This window comes from Eretmochelys imbricata, chromosome 26 (assembly GCF_965152235.1).
Source record: "Eretmochelys imbricata isolate rEreImb1 chromosome 26, rEreImb1.hap1, whole genome shotgun sequence".
NCBI classification, from domain to species: domain Eukaryota; kingdom Metazoa; phylum Chordata; order Testudines; family Cheloniidae; genus Eretmochelys; species Eretmochelys imbricata.
The window spans coordinates 14,591,194-14,611,764 of record NC_135597.1 but is presented as its reverse complement, the minus strand read 5'-3'; the positions used below and the strand labels follow the sequence as shown (position 1 = coordinate 14,611,764).

The 20,571-nt window shown below is 54.3% G+C and overlaps 1 protein-coding gene across 2 annotated transcripts; it reads right to left on the bottom strand.

Moving 5' to 3' along the window:
* Window positions 1-4,511: 4,511 nt before the first annotated feature.
* ARID5A (AT-rich interaction domain 5A) lies at window positions 4,512-20,299 on the bottom strand. Of its 2 annotated transcripts, XM_077805719.1 has the most exons (7): window positions 20,206-20,299; window positions 15,442-15,578; window positions 11,509-11,698; window positions 10,460-10,512; window positions 8,479-8,576; window positions 7,440-7,605; window positions 4,512-6,903 (listed from the first exon to the last, which is right to left on the bottom strand). In XM_077805719.1, the coding sequence occupies exons 1-7, from the start codon at window positions 20,207-20,209 to the stop codon at window positions 5,344-5,346; spliced, it is 2,208 nt and encodes a 735-aa protein (XP_077661845.1). In that variant the 5' UTR covers window positions 20,210-20,299; the 3' UTR covers window positions 4,512-5,343. The 2 variants fall into 2 exon arrangements, with proteins under 2 accessions (XP_077661845.1, XP_077661844.1); XM_077805718.1 differs by lacking the exon at window positions 20,206-20,299 and having other exon boundaries at window positions 15,442-16,096.
* Window positions 20,300-20,571: the final 272 nt, after the last annotated feature.

Below are 20,571 nucleotides of genomic sequence, written 5' to 3'. Positions count from 1 at the left end.
CAGAGATTATGACTGGTGTGACTTGGGTACTGGAGCAAAGGTTTGGAAGACCAGAGAGTAAAACCAAAGCTGTAAGTGAGAAAATTAACATTCTCACCTTGGATACAAGAGAACAAGCTGGGTCAGAGCTAGAGCACACATTCAGCAAACCAGTGAGCCCAAAACTGCAACAGAGAAATTAGATGATATGGATAATCAGACATACATAAGAACACCTCGATCTCCAAGTAGACAGACAGGGAAACTCCTGTACATATCTTGCACAGTGGATGCTCAGAAACCAGAGAATGAGACAATTCAAACTGAAAGGACACACTGGCAAAAACAAGTGTGAGACTACATAACTCCCTCGACAAATAGCGGGTTCTGGTGCCACTGTTCCAGTCTCTGCCTGAATCCTCTTTCCATGCAGTATATGTTTTATATATATATATATATATATATTTATTTGAGAAGGGATCCCAAGGAGAAGAGCAGAGCTTAGTATGCAATGCTTGCCTTCCTACACGACTCCTGTGAAGGCCACAGAGGAAGAAGCAAGAGCAGGATTTGTTGGCGCTGGAAACCAAGGCATGGCAGCAGCTGGAAAAGTAACTCGTGTCCTTTGATGGAGTCGTTAGGCTCTTGTAATGAATTTGCATACCAGGATGTGGCAGTAACATAATTCAGTAGTAAGCTTCAGAACAAGAAGTTGTTACTCTTGACTAGCCACTTGGGGGCGTTGAACACCTGCAGGTGTTTCAGAACACACCTGATGGGATTTTCATCTAGGCTGACCAGTGACCAGACAGCAAGTGTGAAAAATCGGGACAGGAGGTGGGGGATAATAGGAGCTTATATAAGAAAAAGACCCAAAAATCGAGACTGTCCCTATAAAATCGGGACATCTGGTCACCTTAACCATAACATACTTGCAGAAGGTTTCTTTTTAACCCTGTTATGTCAGGATTCTGCCAGGAGAGAGACCCCATTACAAGTGGGATTCCTCAGGTTAGAGTAGTGGTTTGTAGTAACTCTGCCAAACTAAGCCCGTGCTAGATGACGTAGCATTCACCACCTCCCATTCACGTCACCCGAGGCTTTTCTGAGCCCCAGCTAAGACCCTCGGTAAATCGGAGCATGCATGTGTAGAGCTGGTGGCCAGAGAGAGACACTGACCTACTACATGAGGGTCACTGGTGTAGCACTTACAGCAGCAAAATCAGTGAGCATCCCTGCACTGATCTTCAGTGCTTAGCGAACTGGCCTCACGTTGTCCAGCTGCAGGGCTATTGGAAACCTAACCCTGAACTGCAGTTAAATACATTCATTCAAAATAATAGCTTGACAAGGAACCTTAAATACTGCACTGGGGGACTGAAAACAGACAAGTCATTTTCAAGTAACTTCTAAGAACAGCCTAAAAAACAAGTCTAAAGCCCTCTCAGCCAGTCACAAGTTCCTCAAAATAGCATGTTATTCTACAGTCTCTAACATCATGCTAACTCACAAGACAACTCTCACCTTTGTGCCCAATTTTCTCCACCTTCATAGCCCTCAGCAACTCCCATTAGCAGAGCACGTGAGTGAGCAGGAACGCTGGCCACAGGTCTGGGTGAAGCTTGCCCAGGGCTCTGAAGAGTAACCGCTGTATACTTTGACCCATACCTAATTATACAGTGGCCATAAATAGATCCAGTGCTGGAGCCTTCGAATTCCACCTGTCCTGCTGGGAGGGAGCTCTCTGGTTTGTTTTCACAGGGCCTCAGGGCTCCATGGGGAAGTTTAGAACTTGTAGTGCTGTAATGGGATGTCTATATGGAAATTTGTCTACAGCGCCCTCTCAAGGAAAGCATCTTGAGCTACTTCAGTGCATCTACACTTCACCAGCGGGTGTGCTGGCACCCAACAGTTACAGTCAACTCTTCTGGAGCTAGAGCATGTGGGTCTGGCCATGAGAAGTTGTGGATCGGCTTGAGACTAGTGTGTTTTCCAACTTGTGTTCTTTTCAGCTCCAGAAGAGGTGTGTCAAACCCAGCAGAGAAAGCAGCACCGTGGAGCAGGAATTAGACCCAAGGCCAGGAGAAAGCACATGAGAATGGAGCAGCTTTCTCTGAAACACATGGGGCTCACCTGAATAAGGCACTTGTTTAGGATGACCACAGGGCCCCTTAGGGTGGAGGCCACCAGGGCTCCTTGGACTCAGGGTGGGAAGCATGCCACTCAGCCAAAGGCTGCCCAGTCTATTCTCCCGGCAGAGAGAAGGCTGATTTGCAATGAGGTGAAGGCCCCTGTTCAGTGGAATTAGCAGATAGCTCTAAATGGGTAAGAAAGTGGATAAAACAGTGACCATGCCCCCTTATGCAGCGAGAGCCAGCTTCCCCAAAGGTCAAGGGACATTTGGGTCCATATCTAGTTTAGACATGACCCCTTGAGTGCATGCAAGGCATAGTTCAGAGTCCTAGAAGCGCTGCGCCGTGCCTCAGGCAGCATGGTATTTGTGCAGAAATAAAGGAGGGGGCAATGCAGGCAGCATTCCTGCAGCAGGAATGCTTCACAGGAGACACTTGGGGGCCGACCAGGGGAGGGAATGCCTTTCATCTTTAGGGATTTAGGCCAGTCTGCTGGTAACACGATCCTGCAGAATCGGATGAGCCTGAGAAGGCTGAATACAAGGCCGAGTAAGAGACAAATAGAGCTTGTCTCTTTTGGGAATGCGTGGCTAGGTCACCTGTCCATCTGGACACAATTTGTCTATCCCTTACCTACAGCAGCATTTGTTAACACTCCCATCTCTACCCACTCCTGATCTGGAAGGCTCAGATCCCACAGAGACTGTGCTGCTAAAATAGTCACCAAAATTGCCGGTCCCACTCCCTGTTTCCTATCACAATATGCAACAATGACCTGCCTGCTTTGAGAACCCTGCAGTGAAAAGCTGCGCTCTTCTGTTACCACCCCAGGAACGGGCAGTGCTGGCATGGTCAGCGCGAGAGAAGCAGCCTGTAAGCCTAAGCTTAGCCCCTTCAGTCCCAACTCTAGTGGGGGGGGAAAACAGAGCCTGAATTCAGATTTTTTTTTAAAATAAAAACCAAAAAGCAAAAAAAGCAATGGCTGCAGTCGAGAGAGGATGGAAGTTGGAATCCCTGGGCTTGATACTCCTCTTACAACAGTGACTAGTGTTACTGACCAACACAGGGGTAAGGTCCAAGTCTGGTTTAACTTGTACTCCCACAACAACTTGGTACATGTATCTACTGTCCCATCAAAGGACCGGAGAGAAGGGTGAAGTAAAATGGCAGGTGATTCTCTCTGCCACCTTTGTGTTGATGCTTTTCTTGCTTCCTTCCTCTTTTCTAGTCTCCGGCCACACGAGCCACAGCATCTTAGACTCAGGCCTGGCCTAGCCTAGGATTTAAAGGGGTGCTGTTAGCTAGATGGGAGCCAAGACCTAGGTCATGTGAAGGTACAACTTGCCTGGTCTTGATTAGGCTTTCAAAGATGCTGGTTAGTCCGAGCCAGCTGACACGATCTGATACTGCACCTTTAAATCCTGGTCTAGCTGAAGCCTTGTGGGGACAGATGCAGATGAGCTGCGTGAGGTGAGCTGCGTAAGTTACATGTTGGTAAGCGGCTGTTTGAACTAGTGCAACACACACAAGTGGAACGGAAAGTATCAGTCACACCGCTTCAGACTCTTGGACACTCTCACCTCCGAAGTTGTCCCTGCACTCCCGAGAGCTCTGTGGGCTGCAAAATCCCCAAAGGCAGAAGTTAGGCAGCACAGGACACTAGCCAGAGTTCCGGGGGCGGGGGCGGGGTGTCACTGAATTAGAGAAGAGGGTTTGTTCGAGGAAGCTGAACCAAGGATTAGAAGGAGAGTCCAGATATGCCCTTCACCAACACTACACAAGGGAAGGATGGCCAGAGGGGCAGGCAGAAATTCCCATTTCTAACATGCAGGAGGCATTGCAGTCGGAGCAGTAGTTTTGAACGCGGCAGCACTTGCAGAAGCTGAGCAACTCCCAAGATCCCACAGCTGAGGTGGCAAAAAGTCTTAGTTTCCTGCCAACTTTAAGATTCTGCATCTTTAACTCTTTCAAGGCCTTGAACTTGCTCCCACTGAAGTCAGTGGACAGGTTTGGCATTGAAACAGACAGGAGCAGGAGTCAGAATTCACATCTCCTAGTCCCACCAGTGTGATTAACCCCGCTGAAGTCAGTGGAGTTGTACCAGTGCTTACACCCTATGTGAGGACAGGCAGTTCCGTTTGCTGCTCACTCCTGCAGCAGCATCCAACCACCTTCTTGCAAGGTGGTGCCAGCCTGTTCCCAAGAGAGCTATTCCTCACCAGCCCTGGACATAGTGCCGGATCAGCAGGTCCCCATCACATGTGCTTCCTTAAGTGACAATGCAATCATCACAAAGCATACGCACCGCACACACTATTTGCTTAGTATTGACCACTCTTGATGGGCCTCTTCCTCCTCCCGCCACAGTCCCAGAGATCACACAGACCCCAAACACTCTACCCATTTTGCACCATCTTGGGCAGTTTTATTGTAGACCACCTAGATGCTTCCAATCAGACCAACGCAGCCTTTGGAGAGATCCACAGGAGCTTCCACAGACAGTGTCACGTTGGGATGGGAGTAGCTTGGGAACGTCTCAAAGCATTTCAGGGCTCTGCAAAACCAATGGGTGTTTTAACTCCCTTCCCCCAAGCCTCTGGAAATTTAAACCCATGATTCCTGTCCTTGAGGCGACTCAACTGAAATAAACTCGCACTGTTTTAGATCAGAAGAGCTAGTGCTCTGTAACATGGATCATAGAGCACCCCAAAAACTCAGCTGGCATACTGGGATACCCTAGAAACAGTACTGGTTAGTTCATTTGAATTTTTCTTCTCTCCCTATCTTTACACTCCTATTTTCAGTCCTGCTATTAAGGATCATGGACTGACAACATCCACGTTCGCGCTGCACTTTGGAACCTACTTGTCTGAGCGATTACAAGATGGATGGGGTCACCTCTGGCATTAAGAGGAATCTCCAGAACCTATTTTGCTCCCATTTTTTTTTTTTTTTAAAAACCCACAACACGTGTGTGTTGAAGTCCCCAGCGTACGATGTCAGTTACAAATAAAGCTCAAAGATCAAGAGTAAAAATGATGTGGTCCACACTGTCCGTATATTCTCTGATTGCTTTGCAATACAAGGCCACGGGACTGGGGCAGCTCCAAAGGCGAGATGCAGCACAGCTGCAGTGTTACTGAGTGTCCTACTCCTGCGCCATGGCTGGCTGGGACCCACTCCCATCAGTAGAAACCTCTCTCTCCACAAGTGACAGGGTCCATGCCAGTGGCTACAGCTTGTTGTTCCGGTGAAAGGTGGTCCCGTGAGGGGAGGCGTACGTTGGCTGATTGTGCCACGTCGACACAGGGTACAGCCTCTGGCGCAGCGAGCTGTCGTAAGACGTAGGGTAGTGCACTAGGCTGGCAGCCAGCGGCCGGCAGAGGTCTGAGGATTGAGTGGAGGCAGCTAATAAGTGGCCTGGAAACGCAGGGATGACAAATGGGCTGACAGAGAGCGAAGGAATCAGTGAAGAGGACTGGCCCTTTAAATGGTCCGCGGGGGTGCCAAAGTTCACCGGGAACCTCAGCATCGTCCCTTTGTAACTATCCTGCCCTGTAGCAGAGGGGAGCGGTGCTGGGAAGCTGGGGCTTGGCACCACGGCCTGGGGCTTGGCCAGGCCCTGCTGGAGGCTCGGCGACTCGCCGCGTTTGTCCTTTGGCTCCACTCCCTTGATGAGAGGCGAGACAGCCTTTAGCTTCTTCCCATGAACAAAGCCCTCCTCCTCCAGACTGCGCTTGCTCCTCGGCCCGGGGCCCAGGGCAGGGCTGCCCACCTGGTTCTGTGGGATGGGCTGGACGAGCCCGCCATTCTTGGGCAGCGGGGGACTGGCCTTGGCAAAGCTGGCCATGGGTGGGACCCAGCAGGCTTTCACACTGGCAAAGGGAGAACCTCTGCTCCCCGCAGAGCTGCCTTTATAGAAAGCAGAGGGTCCCTGGCTGTCTCTGCTCCAGGAGGGCGGGGCCTGGCTCGCTTTGCTGCGCAGATCTTCTGGCTGCTCCACACAACCCTCCTGCCTCTTCCGAGTGAGGTTGGCTGGCTGCAGGTCCTTGCCTGGCTGCTGATAGATGGAGAGAGACTCTGGGAAATCCTTGAAGCCCCGAAAATACTCCATCGGGCCTCGTAGGGGGTGGCAGCTCACGGGTTTCAGAACCTCACTTCTGTACGCATGGAAGTGGCCAGTGAAGATGGCAGGAGCAGGGGAGAGGTGGCGCCCTGAACTCCCGTCCTCTGTCCTCGGAAATATCTGGCTGCCTCTGGGGCTCAGAGATCCCTTTGGGCACGGTGCCCCCTCCCCTTTGTTAGGGGGGAGGCACGCTTGGGCTGGGTCATTGGCATCATCCCCCTCTGGCACAGGGCTCCTTCCCTCTTTGCTCTGATGAATGACTGATGGCCTGTTGGAGTCGAGCTCTGGGCTGGGGCAGGGGAGCCCTGCAGACCTGGATTTCTTGCCTTCTGGGCAATGGCTCAGATGTCTCTCATGACAGTGCAAGGATTCAGCCTTGCTCACTTGAGCCAGCAGCTTCTTCTTGGCCAAGGGAGACATGATGCCATGGTTCCCCTTGAAGTAAAAGCTGGAGAAGAGCCGTTTGTAGGCCTCAGAGCAGCCGTGGGCCCTGCAGTTGCTGTGGCAGCTCATGGATGGCTGGCTCTTGGCCAAGTCCTTGGTGTTCGAAAGGGGGAGCCCCTCAGCTCGGTCTCCTGGTCGGCTCTGCTCGGGGCCATCTGTCACAGTCTCCCTGCCCCGTTTTGGAATGGCAGAGGTATCCAGCTTCACCTTCTCAGGCAAAACCTGCAACCCAAGGGATGGTACCATGAGCGCTGGGAAAGGGCTGAGCACACTCCTGTGAGCAGAGCCAGGGTAGGGTCAGAGGGGGCACAGGACACAGCCCCCACTCATCTGCTAAATGCAGAGGGGCGCTCCCAGGCCAACCCCTGACCTGGGTGAGCAGCTCCCACTCCTCCTCAGCCACTATAGTAAGAGCTCCCCATTCTAACCTGAACTTCTAACTACAGCTGTCCAGATCCACCAACCAGTTGGAGTCCCCCCTGAAAGCCATGGGGGGCCAGCTGTCCAGCTCCCACACTTGCCCACTCCTTTGTTCTCTTCCCCCAGGCGTCCAGTCACAGCCTCCTCCTCCTCCCTGCTGCTCCACAGCCCATTGCAGTTCTGTTCTCTCAGAAGCTTTTCTCCCTGCCCAGTCCCTCGCCCCAGCGTAGCCCCCAGTATCTCTCCTTGCAGCATGAGCACTGTCAGGAGCAATGGTCTGGAGGCTGCTGTTGAGAGACCCTGAGGAGGGGTTGGCCCAGCTTGGCCCAGTCCTGCACCTGATCTCCGCTTTTCTCCTTCTTGACTCTCTTGCTCTTTTCAGCTGCGTCATCGCCCTGCTCCCCACGGGGCTCCCTGGAGACCTTGTACTGCTTCCGGGGCTTGGCAGGGGGCAGGGGCTTGTCATCCTCGCCCTTCAGGTGTCGCACATACGGGAGGACCAGCCTGCAGGACAGAGAGGCCAAGTGCATGAATCAGGGACAGTGGCCCAGAGGAGCCCAGTTCCACTGAGACAGGCAGGCCCTCCCCACCCTAACCATGACCCACTGCAGAGGACTTGGCTGGGCTCGGGCAGAGCACAGCAATGGCACTAGGCCTATGCAGCAGTACCTGTGTTCCTAGGAGGAAGCACCAGATTCCGGCACTGCTACATCCTAGCAGGTGCAACCAGCATCCTCAGGGACCTGTATGTCCGCCAACAATTGGGCTGCTCCCCCCACCCCACTCTTCTCTGGTCCCTTCCATCGGAGGATCCGCAAATACCTCAAACATGGTTGGGTGCATCCCTGCCACAACCTGCAGAGTAAGGGTGGTACCACACACCATTTTACAGATGGGGAAACTGAGGCACAGAGCAAAGGGCAGGACTTGCCGGGGTACCCAGTTTACACGTAGGGTGGGCACAAGGTGGGAAGCAGCAGATGTAGGGTGATGTTAACTGGAAGCTACTGATCTGGGGACCCAGGAGTGGAAGAGTGACCTCAGCAGGGGTCAGACCTGGGACCACTGGATTGAGGAGCAGGAGTTTCTGCTGCCTGCACGAGAGGCACAGTAACCAGCTCAAACCTCATGTGCCGCAGAGGGAGCAAGCCCCCTGCTGTGCTAGTGTGGGCTCAGCACCACAGACAGTGCCGGGCGCCAGGACAGACCTCACAGCCTGGCTGGCAGGGCGGACACTCAAACCGAGGCCTCAAGGGCAGCCGTCCGTGGCTGCTCCTGGTGACACTGGCAGCTAGCTGAGGTGAGGCACTCCAGGAGGGCTGGCTGCTCTTCCAGTTTGTGCCTCCAGGGCTGTGGCATGGGCAGGAGGGCCAGTACCTCTCGTAGTGCCTCCGGGTGCAGGTGGCCGCGCTGGTGCTTCCAGGGCTGCCCCCCAGCTCATCATACACGTTCTTCCAGAGGCGTCTTCCTGTGACCTGCAAAAGGAGGGGAGAATGAGACCTACTGGGGATGCTGTGTCCACAGCATCCAGGAGCACCTTGCACAGCCTGCCTTACCCCAGCGATGTGCCCTGCTGCAGAGCAGGGAGAGGCCCTGCCAGCACTGGAATCTGGGGTGCCTGGGCAGGGCTGGGATGGCGACAGCAGCTCCCCTCCAAAGCTCAGGGTTGGGGAGCACCCAAGGAGCTGACCACAGGTTCTGTGTTAGAGCTGGCATCCTTGGGCCTAGGTTCTTGGACCTGCTGATGGATGCTCATTGCACTAACGCCTGAGACTACATCCAGCCCTCCATGGAGCCTCACGACAGGGCCATGGCTGAGGACAGGATACCAGCACACAAATCACGGGACACCTGTTGGGATCCAGCCTAAGGCTGTGACCGTCACGTTTTACAGCAGGGGAAACCGAGCCACAGAGCAACAACGGCACAGCTAGAACAGAACCCAAGCTTTCCAGTTCCAGCGCAGTACTGGTGTACAGAGGCACAACCTGTCAGCACCAGTGCAGGCCCTATTGCTTATGCTGGGACCTCCTGCTGTCCTGCTTTGACCCCCAAGCCATCCTTCCCCTGAGCAGCAATCAGCACCGTGCTGCACTGGGAGCCAGGAAAGAGTTAAGTGATGGGCGCTAATTAGATCCATTCCCCTCACCCCAGGGTGGGTCATCTGCAGGTGGCAGGGCTTTTGGTCAACTTGCTGAAAACACCACATGCTCCATCCCACTGGTGTCTGGAGCTGGAGAGCCCCCTTGCGGGCTCCAGGCAGCCTCCCCTCCCCATGGCGCTCCACACAGGTGCTGGCGCCAGCAACTCTCATTGCTGCCGTTCGCAGGAACAGATGGGGCGACGGGGAGGAAATTAGCTGAGCCAAGCAAAGTGCCAACATGAAGGAAAACGTTCATTCTGCAGCAAAGTCCCCTCCCCCTTCTGCCCGTTAAATCCACCAGGGACAGGAAGAGGCAGCAGGAGATGCCAGCGCTGCTCTGCTCAGAGAGATAAATCACCAGGTGCCTGGTTAACTCTCTCATGCCCACCAGCCTCAGCAGGGCAGGGCCTTTAAAAGGCCAGCTCCAGGACTCTGCACACCGCTCTAGCTCTACGGGGCTGAGCAGGGTACCTTTCCCTTTCCCCCAAACTCTCTTGCCCTGGCTGCCAATGTCCCAGGGACTAGGTTCTCCACCCCTCTCCCTCCAGGTCCAGCACTGTGCTTTGCTTATTGCACTGCACTGTCTGTCCCAATCAGCAGCTGTGTGCGCTGTCCCTTGCTCCAGGACCTGAACCATGAGCTTCACCAAGACGCCCCTGTCCCTCCCCCTCTAACGCAGTGGATTTGCTTGTTGCAGGGAGGCATGAATCAGCTGGGACACCCCAGCGATACCATCTTTGCAGTTCTGCTGCAGAAGAGCCCGAAGCGAAGTCTACACCAGCTTCTGAGCCCCTTCCCTTCGTTCCGAGTGGGGTCACTGGGGCCGAGATCAGCACTAACAGCACGGATTGGCCACCACAGCTTTGTGCACCAGGGACTACCTTCAGCCCTCCGGGCATGACTCTGGCTGGAAGCAATGGCAGTTCCACCTCAGCTGAGAGACTCTGGGAGGTCTCTTCCATGCCAAGAAGCCTTGCCCCAGCGCTGCAGCATTGCAGCTGAGACCTGTTTGAACAGGAGTTTGGCCACAGGCTAGGACAGTCCGCCATGATCCTCTAAACCCTGTCCTGCTCCCAGCTGCTGCACATAGCAACAGATTTAGGCTCCAGAGGAAGTTGTGTCCCACTTTGCTAAAGAGATGACCCTGCAACAGGGCAGCAAAAGGGTGATGGCAGCGGGGTCCCTGCCCCAGTAATTCAGTTCCACGCTTCTTACCAGCTCATATGCTCCCAGCTTCTCCACAGCTTTGTAGATCTTCCACAGGTTAACTAGACAAAGACAAGGAATGGGCAAGGAGTGAGGACAGGTCAGTGGGCTAATGTTTCATGACACCTGTCCCAAGGCACTACTCACCCTTCATCACCAGCAGTCCTGTCAGTCAGACTCTTGGAGGTTGTGTGAGAGCAGCCCCCATTGACTTTAATGGGAGCTACAAGATGGGCCATTAGCAACATGACGCAGGGTCGTCAGCCAGGGCAGGGTTCCGTACACAGGATGTATAGGGAGCACCGCAGCGTGTCATGCCTGGAGACCAGCTGCTGTGCTGCCTTTTGGGGAGAGGTTAGTGCTGAGACACTGGGTGGCTTGGGCAGGGCACTGCCACAAGGAAGATTAGCAGACTGTTATGGTCCCAGTGAGCACAGAGGCACTGTCGCAAGGAAGCTGCCCGCCTGGCCGGCATGGCCAAGGCACTGACAGAGATCAGAGCAGTAAGCTTCACCACATACGATGGCTTTCTCCTTTTGCTCTCTGCCATTAGCACCCCCCACACCCTGCTCCAGAGGGCGCAGCATAGATAACACCCCCATCCATTTAGGGCCTGGGAAGGGGAGTTCTGGTCACTCAAAAAGCCACCCTTGAATTGTTGTGAGCCACCTGCACAAGGATCTCACGAGCAGCAACAGTTTGCTTCCTTTGGGCCACTGAGTGGTGCTCATTGCTTGTGGTGCTGGCAGGTTACTCAGCCAACAGGCCTGGGCCTGCCAGTCGTGGAGGGGGAATCACTGGCACTTGTCCTGGGGTAGCCCCACTTCCTGCCCCCAGTCTATGGCTGGCTGTTACATGGATGTGTCAGCCTCTCATAGGCCGGCCCTGAAGAGGTGGCTGGCATGTCACTCCTAAACCCACTCCTGCAGTGCCACCTGGGCTGGGAACCAGCAAAGGATTCTGGAATTCTCCCCCCCCCCAAGACACAGTTATGAGAAGCTGAGCAGTAAGCTGTGACAGGAGAAATGAGTGGACGCGTGCAAGGTAAATGGACGCACTCTGCTTGAAGCCAAGATGAGGCACTCTCTCGATGGGCGTGTGACGGTCCTTCATGAACTTGTAGAGATTGACCAGGAAGGCCTGCTCCTCTTCCTTCTCCCTGCTCAATGCCTGTTCATCCCCCATCTCCTCCACCAGCCTCTTCTGCTCCTCTTCGGAGCTGCTGTCTGGCTTCAGCGCTGGAGAGTCCTGCAGAGAAACACAGCCAGGCAATCACCAAATGAGGTGGGGAAGCCAAAGGACAGAGAGGGAGGGGACCTGCCTCAGCTCACACAGAGAGTCCATGGCAGAGCCAGGAATAGAACCCGGGAGTCCTGGCTCCCAGCCCGCACTCTACTCACTGGACCATGCTTCCTATCAGAGCCAGGAATTGTACCAGGAGTCCTGACTGCCAGGCCATTGCCACTAGGTCACCCAACTTGCATGCATTTGCCACACAGAGCTGGCTAAAGCCATCCTGAATCCAGAGAAGACTGCATTTGTGTGTGTGTGGGGGGGGGGGGAACGGACGGGGGGACTGTATTAATTCCTTAACCCTCCTAGATATGCACAGCTGAGGAGCAGCAGCAGCTCCCACAACCTAGCTCATGTTTGCTTCAGAACAGCTGTGCAGGCTGGAGGGCCAGGATCCAGGACCAGTTGCCCCCAGAGTCCCTCAGCAAGGAGGGGAACAATGCAAGGCAACTTACAGAATGGCAGGGATGATAAGAGAGTTACTGAAGCTTCACATCTTCTTGCCTCTTTTCAACCTAATCTTGGACACCCCCAAACACATCTGCACGACTGCCTGCTGGATACACACTTGCAGCAGTGAACTGGGAGTCAGGACTCCTGGGTTCTATTCCCACCAGTGGGGTTTTCACCGAATGCCATGCTGCATTGTACACTGCTCTAAATACCATCGAGAGGCGTTTTGCGGTCGGAGGCATTTTATTAGCTCCGGAGAGTAACAGACTTGTGCAACTAAAGAGTGAGAGCCAGAGTTTATTATTCTCCCGGCTGGGAAGGCAGCCAAGTTGGTCAGAGCACTGGAGCTGTGTGAGAACACGAGGAACAGCTTCCAGGAAAACAGAAGGGCAGAAATACTCGCTCTCATCCTCTCTCTCTCTCTCTCTCGGCTAAAAATGTTTCTCGTTTGTTTGTTCTACATTTTCCAGAGTTATAAAACTTGTTGCTATTTTTGGGCAAAGCAGCTGCTCAGCTCCCAGCACTTTTTCTTCTTTCTATTCTTTTAACTGCTTGTGACAGTGGTGTTATTGTAGCTGCTGAGCTATTTCTGGGCCTCCTTTTCCTTTTTTAAACCGCAGTGAATTCAGTGCAGGGGACTGGTGCATGAGCGAGAGTCCTGGCAATTCAAGGCCTCTGCCACAGGGCAAGTTTCTCAAACCCACTCAGCACCACCACAACCTACTCAGGCCTGCCCTGATGGGACAGGCCTCTCCTCTAGGGCACGAGACATGCTTTGTACACCATCTGGTCCTCGCCCGCTCTCCTAAGCCTACCCACTCAAGTTGGCTGTGGCAGTGGTTTCGGTGAAGCAGCCACCTGTCTGTTGGAAACCAGACTGAGTGAATGAACCACTTCACCAAACTCCTTTCACCAGAACAACTCTCAGCGAGGAACAATTTTTCCTAGATTGGATCAACACTGGTGGCCCACAGAGCGAGAGGCATGGTCTGCCATTATTGGTCACCTAAGACATCCAGTGCCATTTAATGGGAGCAGGGTTATGGTGTGTCCTGCCATGGCTGTCACAGCAGCTAGGCCCACGGCAGGGGACTGCTGGGGACACTTTGTCTCTAGTCCCATCTTTAGCAATCACACCAGCCACCCAGTGCTGAGGACTCACGCAGTCTACACCCCTCACTCTCAGCACCAAGGGGTAGGTCTCTTTCGTATCCATCCCATCTCTCTCCCCACCACGATGGAAGTGGCAGGTGCCCCTTAAATGTGTCCACAAAGGCACAAGGCATCATATGTGAGTTTCCATAGTGCTTGGGGAGATAATGGATTGACAAGAACCAGTATAACCCAACACTCGACCCAGGGAGGCTGTACGACTTACACCCACCCCATGGCTGCAACCTAGAAGGACTTTAAATTGACAGCGGAAGTCGATGAGGAGGGACACATCAGTCTCACGCGACAGTCCTGTGGAAGGTTCTGTGGCCAGGAGCCATGGAACAGGCCCCGCAGGCAGGCAGATGCCTACAAGCAACAGGAGGAACAGAACTCACTACCTTCCACAATGGAGAAGCCACAGGCCTCTGGTAAGCTAAAGGGGCATCTCCCCCAAAAGAGAGAACAGACACGCTTCCTACGGCCCACATGCTCCATGCAGTGACCTCCACTGGGCTGGGTGCGCTCCCGCAGGCCTTTCACAGAGCAGCATTGGGCCACGTGCACCCAGCAGCATACATAACTATGCAACATGCTCCATGCAGCAAGGGCAGCAATGCTCAGAGAGAGACAAAGGTGGACATGACTTTCCCGACTGCCCTTCACCCATTTCCCCCTCACTAGTTCCTTGGCCCTGTGGCTCCCCTCTCAGTTTCACGTGATGCAGACGGACAATCTGAGCATCTGCTTTCTCTTTTGGGTTGTCACCATTCCTGGAAATGGTCTCAATTCCATAACTGCACCGATTATTCCAGAGGCCTGTAATGTGCCTTGCCCCAAAACACTCTCAGTGTCTCAGTCACAGCCTGGCTTCCGACTCCCTGCTGCAGATGGTGCACACCTGTGTGTGCACAAACTGAGCACCGGGCAGGTTTGCACACCTAGGAGTGCAGCAGCATCAGAAGTCTGTTGCACAACTGCTTCAGCAGCACAGGTTGCACTTGTCTGGAAGTTCAGGAGAACCCCTGAGTCTTATCTGCATCCAGCAGCCTCAATCAATCATCCCCTTCTATTTATAAAAACCAAGTTCTGAGTCTTCTCTATGGTAAGGGACACACCTTTGCTGCATGTTGCAGGTGCAAATAAGGGATTGATGCAGGTGCAAGTCAGCCCTGCCCAGGCAAACAGGCCCCATGCAGAATTCCGTAGCCACTCTATGGAATGGCTCTGCATCCAAGGAGCCTGGCTTCAGGGGGAGCTAGCGACGGAGGCCAAGCTGAGGCAGCAGGTTATAAAAGCGATGCACACAGTCTCCCCCATAGTCCCTTCATCTCCGTGTCACTTCACATCTACCCCTCCAACCCTCTCCCCCTCACCCCTGTCCCTTTTCTTTCCCTTTAGCTGATCTTAAGAAAAAAAATCCTGGCACTAACTTGCCATTTGCTTGCATCCCATGGTTCACTCTGCTGGTGCGTTCTGCCCCTTTCCCCACCCTGTGTCTGCCCTGCCCAGGTAGACAACACTGTCTCATTGCTTCCTTGTGCTCTGCCTGTCAGCTCTCATCATGTACTTTGGTGCAGGTACCCTCTCTCTGTTCTGGGGCTGTACAGCACCCAGCCCAACGAGGTCCCAGGCCAGGACTGGGTCACCTATCATAATACAAATAAAACAACCCTCTCTTCCCTGGAGGCTTGACTTTATAATTTGTTGTTTTCCCTTCATCTAGAATAAGAGTGAAACCAACCCAAAGTCCAGGGCTGTCTTTTCATACAGACACCTATCGGGGTATGCTGGAACAGCGATGAAACAGCCTTTAACAACTGTTTGCCGCCAAGGGAAAGAAGAGAGATTCCCCCTGCGCTAGGCTGCACAGGAATTTCAGCTGTTGTTCCCGGAGCATTGCTGTCAGTTGCTGCCTGTCGAACAGCAATGCAGCTATGGACACAGGTACCCAAATAACAAAATGACAGCATCCTTTACACACCTCCCTCAGAGGTTTCAAGCTCCCCATTCTCATCTCACGGAGAAGGCTGAGTGACTCAAGAAACTCCAATGGGAGACGAGGAGAGAACTTCATGCTGTTTCTCACTCACCACCTGGTCCAGTGGGTCCACAGTGCTCTGGCTCCCCTCGGGTCCAGGCTTCACAGCATCAGCCTCTTCCACAGGTCCTGGCCCAGCAGCCTCCATTGTGGATGTCTTCTTCTTCCTCTTCCCTTTGAAGCTGAGTGCTGTGGCCAAAGAAGAAGATGGAGAAACCACTGAGAAGCAAAAGGCCCAAACAACCATGCAAATCAAGGGGAGGTTCTCTCCATACTCTGTGCACACACACAGCAGAGTGAGACACCAGACAGATAGATACATGTACTAGGGAATACATGTGATCAGTCCCTCAAATGCTGCAGGGCCCCAGTTTCCAGCATCAGTAACCCAGGATCCAACCTTCCCTCCCCTCAAACGCAGGGTGCAGAGCTGGATCTGGATCCAGACTTCCCAGTCCAGACTTCCCAGGACTCTCCAATGGATGGAGACCCGGATGCCCAGATCTGCACAGCCCTGAACTCAGGGAACAGTTGGGTCTCTCAGGATTTCATGCGTGGACCCATGGTTCATTGCTACACGCCACCCTTTCTGAGGGAGGTCCCAGCTCTGCACAGGGGGCCAGCCCCAGCTGAACCCAGTCAGAACTCCAGAGAGGGACACTCTTCAGCCTCAGACATGCCAGAGGGACCCATTGCCCCGGACTTGGCCCAAGGACAGGCAGGCTTTCCAAGAACAGAGACCTCTGTGACGCAGGTATCTGCCTTGCTTCCTGTTCAGAGATATGCATGTTTGTCAACAGCTCCTGATGGTGGGCCGTCTGGCCACTGCTTTCGCTTTCAGGGTGGCTTCCTGGAGCCGTGGGAGCCAGTGCAGAGCTGTGAACGCTTCCCCACCTCAGCCACATCCGTTCCTGCCAGACGCTCGGCTAACTGCCTCTGGCAGGTGGCTCACTCTCCCTTCAGTTGCTGAGGAGGGATGGGAAACCCCCCCCCCAGCCCCAGCGAGCAAGTGGAGAGACCCTTCCACTTCCCCAGTCATTTCCTGAGACAACGCAAGACATGGAGACCTGCCTTAGGTCTCCTGCAGCCCCTAACCACTCCTGCTAGTTCTGCCCTGTCAAACGTCCTATCCTTCACCCCTCAAGCTCTTCAACAAGAGCCCATAGACAGTGAGAGCCGAGTAGAGGCCACCTCCCTCTACCGCCCAGCAGTTAAATAATCCTAACCAGTTCCCACCTGGCTCATAGAAGAATCCCAACCCCTCCAAGTCAGTAGGGGGGTAGAGCTGGGCAGACTGCCCTGCAGTGTCCCCATTAGGCCTAAAGCAAGTATTTGGGTCTGTGCTGCTGCCAATGCAGCCCGAAAGTAACTGACAATTGAATAATTACAAAAAAGTATGCCCACCCCTGACCAGAGAACCAGCAGGAAACTCCTGCCCATGGGCCAGGCCAAGGGAAGCACAGCCGGGACACTGTAAGAGGTGTATTACTGTAGCGTCTAGAGGCCACACTGAGATCAGGGCCCCGCTGTGCTGGGTGCTAGACAGACGCCTACCTGCCCTGAAGAGTTTACAATCTAAATTGAAAGAGGGGAAACTGAGGCACTGAGCAGAGCTGTGACTTGGCTAAGATCACACAGCAGGACAGTGGCAGAGCAAGGTTCCAGTGCCAAATTCCAGTCCTGAGGCCTCTCCTGAGGAGGGCCCCTGATTGCCATAGTGGGGAGCCACCCCCAGTCAGAACCTGGGACATAGCTTGTCTTTGGCTGTGGTCCAGCAAGCAACCTTGCTGAGCGACTCCCACACAACACAACGTTTCTGGAAATAAGGGGCTTGGAATGGTACATGATCTGCTGTGAATTCAGGGCAGAGGCCCCGCCCCATCCTTCTTCACTTGTGGGATTCATTCCATGTTGCATAACTGCTTAATATAGATTCTGTTTACACAACAAGGAAGGAAGAGAAACAAACAAACAAAAAACCCCTCCTACTCTGCACTTTTGCTGGTGCCAGAGCCTGAGCGAGCAACATCTGTTGGGCTGAGGTCACCTATTACTCCAACAACCCCTGTTTCCAAGCTGAGGGGAGGGCAGATCGGAACCAGAGCCAGTGGATCAGAACCAGGCCACATCAGTCTCTCCTTCTGACGCTAGTGAAATATCCACCTCTCCTTCTGGAGCCCTTCGAACAACAAGCATTGATCTGTTCCCAAGGCTCGGACGCCCAGCCTACTCCAGTTCGTGTTTGCTGTGTCGTTCTCAGCCCCACAGGGTCAGCGAGCTCATAAAACGCTTTCACATACTGTACAAAGGGGAGAGAAAACTGGCCGGTTTAATGTTCTCTGGGCATGAGATCACCACGCACGGCAGCCAAAACAAGCCCGGCTTCTGAGAGGATTACTGGACATGATGACAACTTTGGGAAACAGAGCAGAGAACAGCTTGAGTCTTTTACCCAGCTTATGGCAGGAGCTACTATGGGGGAGGGAGGAAGGCGGCGAGTCAATTCTTCCCCCCCTCCCCTCAACTGCCTGGGCTCATCAACATGGCACAGAGAACAGGCAGGGAGAGGAAGGGACAAAGACACCTGAACCCCTCACTGAGGCAAGAGCACAACTCCCAATAAACAAAGGAGTCAAGTGCAGGTGTTTTTGTTAATTACAACGCAAGCCGAACACCATTAATTAGGGAGTTCTCCTAACAGTTATACTGGATGGATCACGGCTTGTTGACAAGCTGTGCCCTCCTCTCCTTATATAAACAGGGAAGACCCCTGCCTGTGCTGACATTGGAGACATGGGGGGGGGAGGGGGGTTGCATATGGAGGAGTGAGAGCACAACTTGGCTCTCCTCACATGTAGGAATCTGCCCCTCTGCTCTGCAGAGTCCTGCTGCTCGCGCTTCATTCTTCCTATGCAGATCCCAGCAGTTGTTCCTTCCCCCCACCCTCATTTCCTATCCTGAGGATCCAGTATTATACTGTTCTTTGTTTCATGCCAGTTGGGATGCGTCTTATCTGGGTTGCAACACTGAAAAGCACCTGTTTATTTGCAAGGCAGCTGCGCGCAGGACCCTGCTTGGCAGTTTTACTGGGATGGCAAAGTGCCTGTTTCGGGGCTGCCCTTCTGCACAGTTGGGGGCTCACACAGTTTATGGTGGTGTCCCTTCCTCTGCCAGCACTCTCCTTTCACCAGTCCAGAGAGAAGAGCTGGACATGCTGCTTTAAACCAGTTCTTTATCCTCCCATCATTAGTGGATTAATGTTGATACCACAGCATCAAATGTGATGGGGCAATATCATAACCATCATTTTACAGGTGGGGAAACTGAGGCACAGAATGGGGAAGGGCGGGACTAACCCAAGGTCACACAATGGCAGAGCAAGGAATAGAAGCCAGTTTTCCAGGCTCCGACCCTTGTGCTTCAGCCATGAGATTACCCTGCTACAAAAGAAACCTTAAAACAAAAGCACCCCAACCTTGCTAACAAATCAAGGACTCAGTACAAACAAGAGTGAGAGAGAGGAACCAGTAGGGTGCCAATGCCAGCAAGGAAGAAAGTGCAGCAAATCCATTCCCAAACTTCAGGGAATCACAGAAATTAGAGATGCCAATGACCCACGAGCTCATCTAAACCCTACCCAAAAGGGCAGCGGGGGGGGGGGGGAAGGGGGGTGCTCAACCTCATACATATTCCAGCGCATAGAGAAAGGGAGAGTGCGATTTAACGAAGCCCCCAAGGAAGGACGACTCCAATCTAATCTGGAGCAGCAGAGTCCTCTGGCATTTTGGATTTTTGGTTCTGCCTTTGCTAACCATGACAGTAGATGTTTGTATTTCACAGCAGCAATCTGCAATTTCCAGAGTCACTCACGCACGCACCCCCCCCCTCCCCGCCCACTACTGAACATGTATCTTGTTCACACTACCAAGGCGCGGGAGCGTGCTCGGGTGAGCAGGGGGGCAAATGGGAATAGCTCAGCTTCATTCCTCTCCGCGGCCGTAGGGGGGTGAAAGAAAGAAAGAAAGAAAGAAAGAAAGAAAAAAAAAAAGTGTTCTTGAAAAGGTCAAACCATTTCTTGGCTCGGAAGGAGGGGCCGTTAGCATCTTCAAAGGAGGAGAGCGAGCCGCTTTCGGGAAATGACAGAGTACAATGGAACCCGAATTCTGCGTACACACTGTGCCGTACCTCCGCTTAACCCTTTGGGGGCCGCGGCGGGGAAGGGGAAAAACAGGCAGATTCTTCTGGGAACCAGCGAGAGGGAGGGAGGGAGGGAGGCCGGCTCTTGCTGACAGCTGTCACAACAAATTAGCTGCGAACTGCTACAGATCGCAAACCGCAACAGGAAGTGGGATGCCAGAGCCCGACGCGGCGCTGAAATTTACCAACTAGAAAGAAAAGTGTATTGCGAGATAAAAAGTGACTGGGAAGCCCCCGGCAGCCAGAAACTTTTGAGACAAGGAGAAAAAAACTCCCCCCTCCCCCCCGCCGCCGCCGCCGCCCCGCCTGAAGAACCTGCCGCCGAGGACAACTGCGGCCCGGCCGTGCGGACAGGGCCGGCGAGCCCCGGCCGCCGGGCAGGGGCGCGGGGCAGGAGCGGGAGGTTTTACCGTCACCGGGGTCGGAAGCCGGCTCCCGCCCCAACCCCGAACCGGTCGCAGCTCCTGGGGCGCGGGCCCCCCCGGGCCCGTAACTTGCCCCCCCCCCCCGCCCAGCCCGGCGCCCCCCCGACTCTCCCCCTCAACTTACCCCCCCTCCCCCGGCCCGCCCCGCGCGGGGACACGCTGCCCGGCCAAGACCCGGCAGGGCTGTTTCTTACCCATCGCCCGCAGCGCCGAGGCCTCAGCGCCCGCCCGGCCCCCACGCCGCCGCCCGCCCCATGCGAGACTCCGGAGTGTCCGGGCTGAGAAGGCAGCAACTCGCTCCCCTCGCCGGCCTGGCGCCCCGCCCCGCCCCGTCCCGCCGATTGGGCAGGGGTGGCCGGTGGGCGCGGCCGATAGGAGAAGGGCGCAGTCAGTTAAGGGCTGGACCCGCCCCGCGCAGCTCGGGCCCCTGGGAGTTGTAGTTGGCCCGGGGTGCGCGGCCGCTGTGCCGCGCGCTGCTCTCCCCTCAGCCCGCCAGGCCCGCGCGCCGCTCTCCCCTCGGCCCGCGCGCGCCGCTGTCCCCTCAGCCCGCCCGGCCCGCG

What these genes read in the sequence shown, in the direction of transcription:
- ARID5A (XM_077805718.1), bottom strand. Translation starts at nt 15,711, where the DNA reads ATGTATCTATCTGTCTGGTGTCTCACTCTGCTGTGTGTGTGCACAGAG. An exon ending in AGCTGGGAGCATATGAGCTG is followed by an intron (nt 8,577 to 10,459) that starts GTAAGAAGCGTG and finishes CTCCTTTTGCAG; the next exon opens with GTCACAGGAAGACGCCTCTG. An exon ending in ACCCGGAGGCACTACGAGAG is followed by an intron (nt 7,606 to 8,478) that starts GTACTGGCCCTC and finishes TCTGTCCTGCAG; the next exon opens with GCTGGTCCTCCCGTATGTGC.